At 48.2% G+C, this 1,724-nt stretch overlaps 1 protein-coding gene across 1 annotated transcript in view; it reads left to right on the top strand.

The window, feature by feature from the left end:
• The window catches only part of LOC117939769 (son of sevenless homolog 1-like), a 24,941-nt gene that overhangs the window by 17,156 nt on the left and 6,061 nt on the right, over positions 1 to 1,724 (top strand). The window contains exons 12-13 of the mRNA XM_034865219.1: positions 230 to 346; positions 496 to 599. Coding sequence (XP_034721110.1) covers positions 230 to 346; positions 496 to 599 — 221 coding nt within the window. The remainder of the gene's footprint in view (positions 1 to 229; positions 347 to 495; positions 600 to 1,724) is intronic.

The following is a 1,724-nucleotide window of genomic DNA, read 5'->3' as shown; positions in this document are numbered from 1 at the left end:
GGCAGGGTTAGGGTCTAACCCGCCTCCATGTGGCAGGGTTAGGATCTGTAGGTTTGAAATCAGCTTATCTGAGAGTGTCTGTGATCAGCTGATCTGAGAGTGTCTTAGACCAGCTGATCTGAGAGTGTCTTAGACCAGCTGATCTGAGAGTGTCTTAGACCAGCTGATCTGAGAGTGTCTGAGATCAGCTGATCTGAGAGTGTCTGACCCTGACCCCCCTACCCTCCAGGTTTGAGATCCCAGAGCCGCGGCCTAGCGAGGCAGACCAGATGGAGGGAGCAGAGCAGCCAATCAGCGCAGAACTCAAACGCTTCCGCAAAGAGTTCGTCCAGCCGGTCCAGCTTCGGTAATCATAATCATAATTATATTATCATTATACTCAGATACACACTGCTGATCTTTATTATTCTCACCCACCCAATGATACACTGATACCTCAGTGTGATGTAATAACCTGAGTGTGATGAAGCTGATTATGTGACCTGTGTCGTCCAGAGTGCTGAACGTGTGTCGTCACTGGGTGGAACATCACTTCTACGACTTTGAGAGAGACGCTCACCTGCTGAGACGTCTGGAGGAGTTCATCGCCTCCGTCAGAGGTACCAACCAATCACTGCTCTATAAACAGTGAGGAAAATAAGTATTTAACACCCTGCTATTTTGAAAGTTCTCCCACTTAGAAATCATGGAGGGTCTGAAATAGTCATCGTAGGTGCATGTCCACTGTGAGAGACATAATCTAAAAAAACATCCAGAAATCACAATGTATGATTTTTTAACTATTTATTTGTATGATACAGCTGCAAATAAGTATTTGAACACCTGAGAAAATTAATGTTAATATTTGGTACAGTAGCCGTTGTTTGCAATTCCAGAGGTCAAACATTTCCTGTAGTTCTTCACCAGGTTTGCACACACTGCAGAAGAGATTTTGGCCCCTTCCTCCACACAGATCTTCTCTAGACCAGTCAAGTTTCTGGGCTGTCGCTGGGAAACACAGAGTTTTAGCTCCCTCCAAAGATTCTCTATTGGGTTTAGGTCTAGAGACTGGCTAGGCCCCCCCAGAACCTTGATCTGCTTCTTCCAGAGCCCCCCCTTGGTTCTCCTGGCTGTGGTCTTCGGGTCATTGTCATGTTGGAAGACCCAGCCTCGACCCATCTTCAATGCTCTAACTGAGGGAAGGAGGTTGGTCCCCAAAATCTCCCAATACATGGCCCCGGTCCTCCTCTCCTTAATACAGTGCAGTCGCCCTGTCCCATGTGCAGAACCCCCCCCCCAAAGCATGATGCTACCCCCCCCATGCTTCACAGTAGGGATGGTGGTCTTGGGATGGTCCTCATCCTTCTTCTTCCTCCAAACACGGTTAGTGGAATTATGACTGGTTTATGCTGGTTTAAGCAGGGGAACCTTCCGGGCCATGCATGATTTCAAACCATGACGTCTTAGGGTATTACCAACAGTAACCTTGGAAACGATGGTCCCAGCTCTATTCAGGTCCTGGACCAGCTCCTCCCGTGTAGTTCTGGGCTGGTTTCTCACCTTTCTTAGGATCATTGAGACCCCCCGAGGTGAGATCTAGCATGGAGCTCCAGTCCGAGGGAGATTGACAGTCATGTTTAGCTTCTTCCATTTTCTAATGATTTTTGACCAAGCTGCTTGGACATGTCCCCGTAGCCCTGTCCAGCCTTGTGGAGGTCTCTAGTGTCTTTGGACAGCTCTTTGGT

The sequence above is a fragment of the Etheostoma cragini genome, unplaced genomic scaffold (genome assembly GCF_013103735.1).
Source record: "Etheostoma cragini isolate CJK2018 unplaced genomic scaffold, CSU_Ecrag_1.0 ScbMSFa_1075, whole genome shotgun sequence".
In the NCBI taxonomy this organism is placed as follows: domain Eukaryota; kingdom Metazoa; phylum Chordata; class Actinopteri; order Perciformes; family Percidae; genus Etheostoma; species Etheostoma cragini.
The sequence above is the reverse complement of the archived record's forward strand: the minus strand, read 5'-3'. Positions and strand labels throughout refer to the sequence as shown.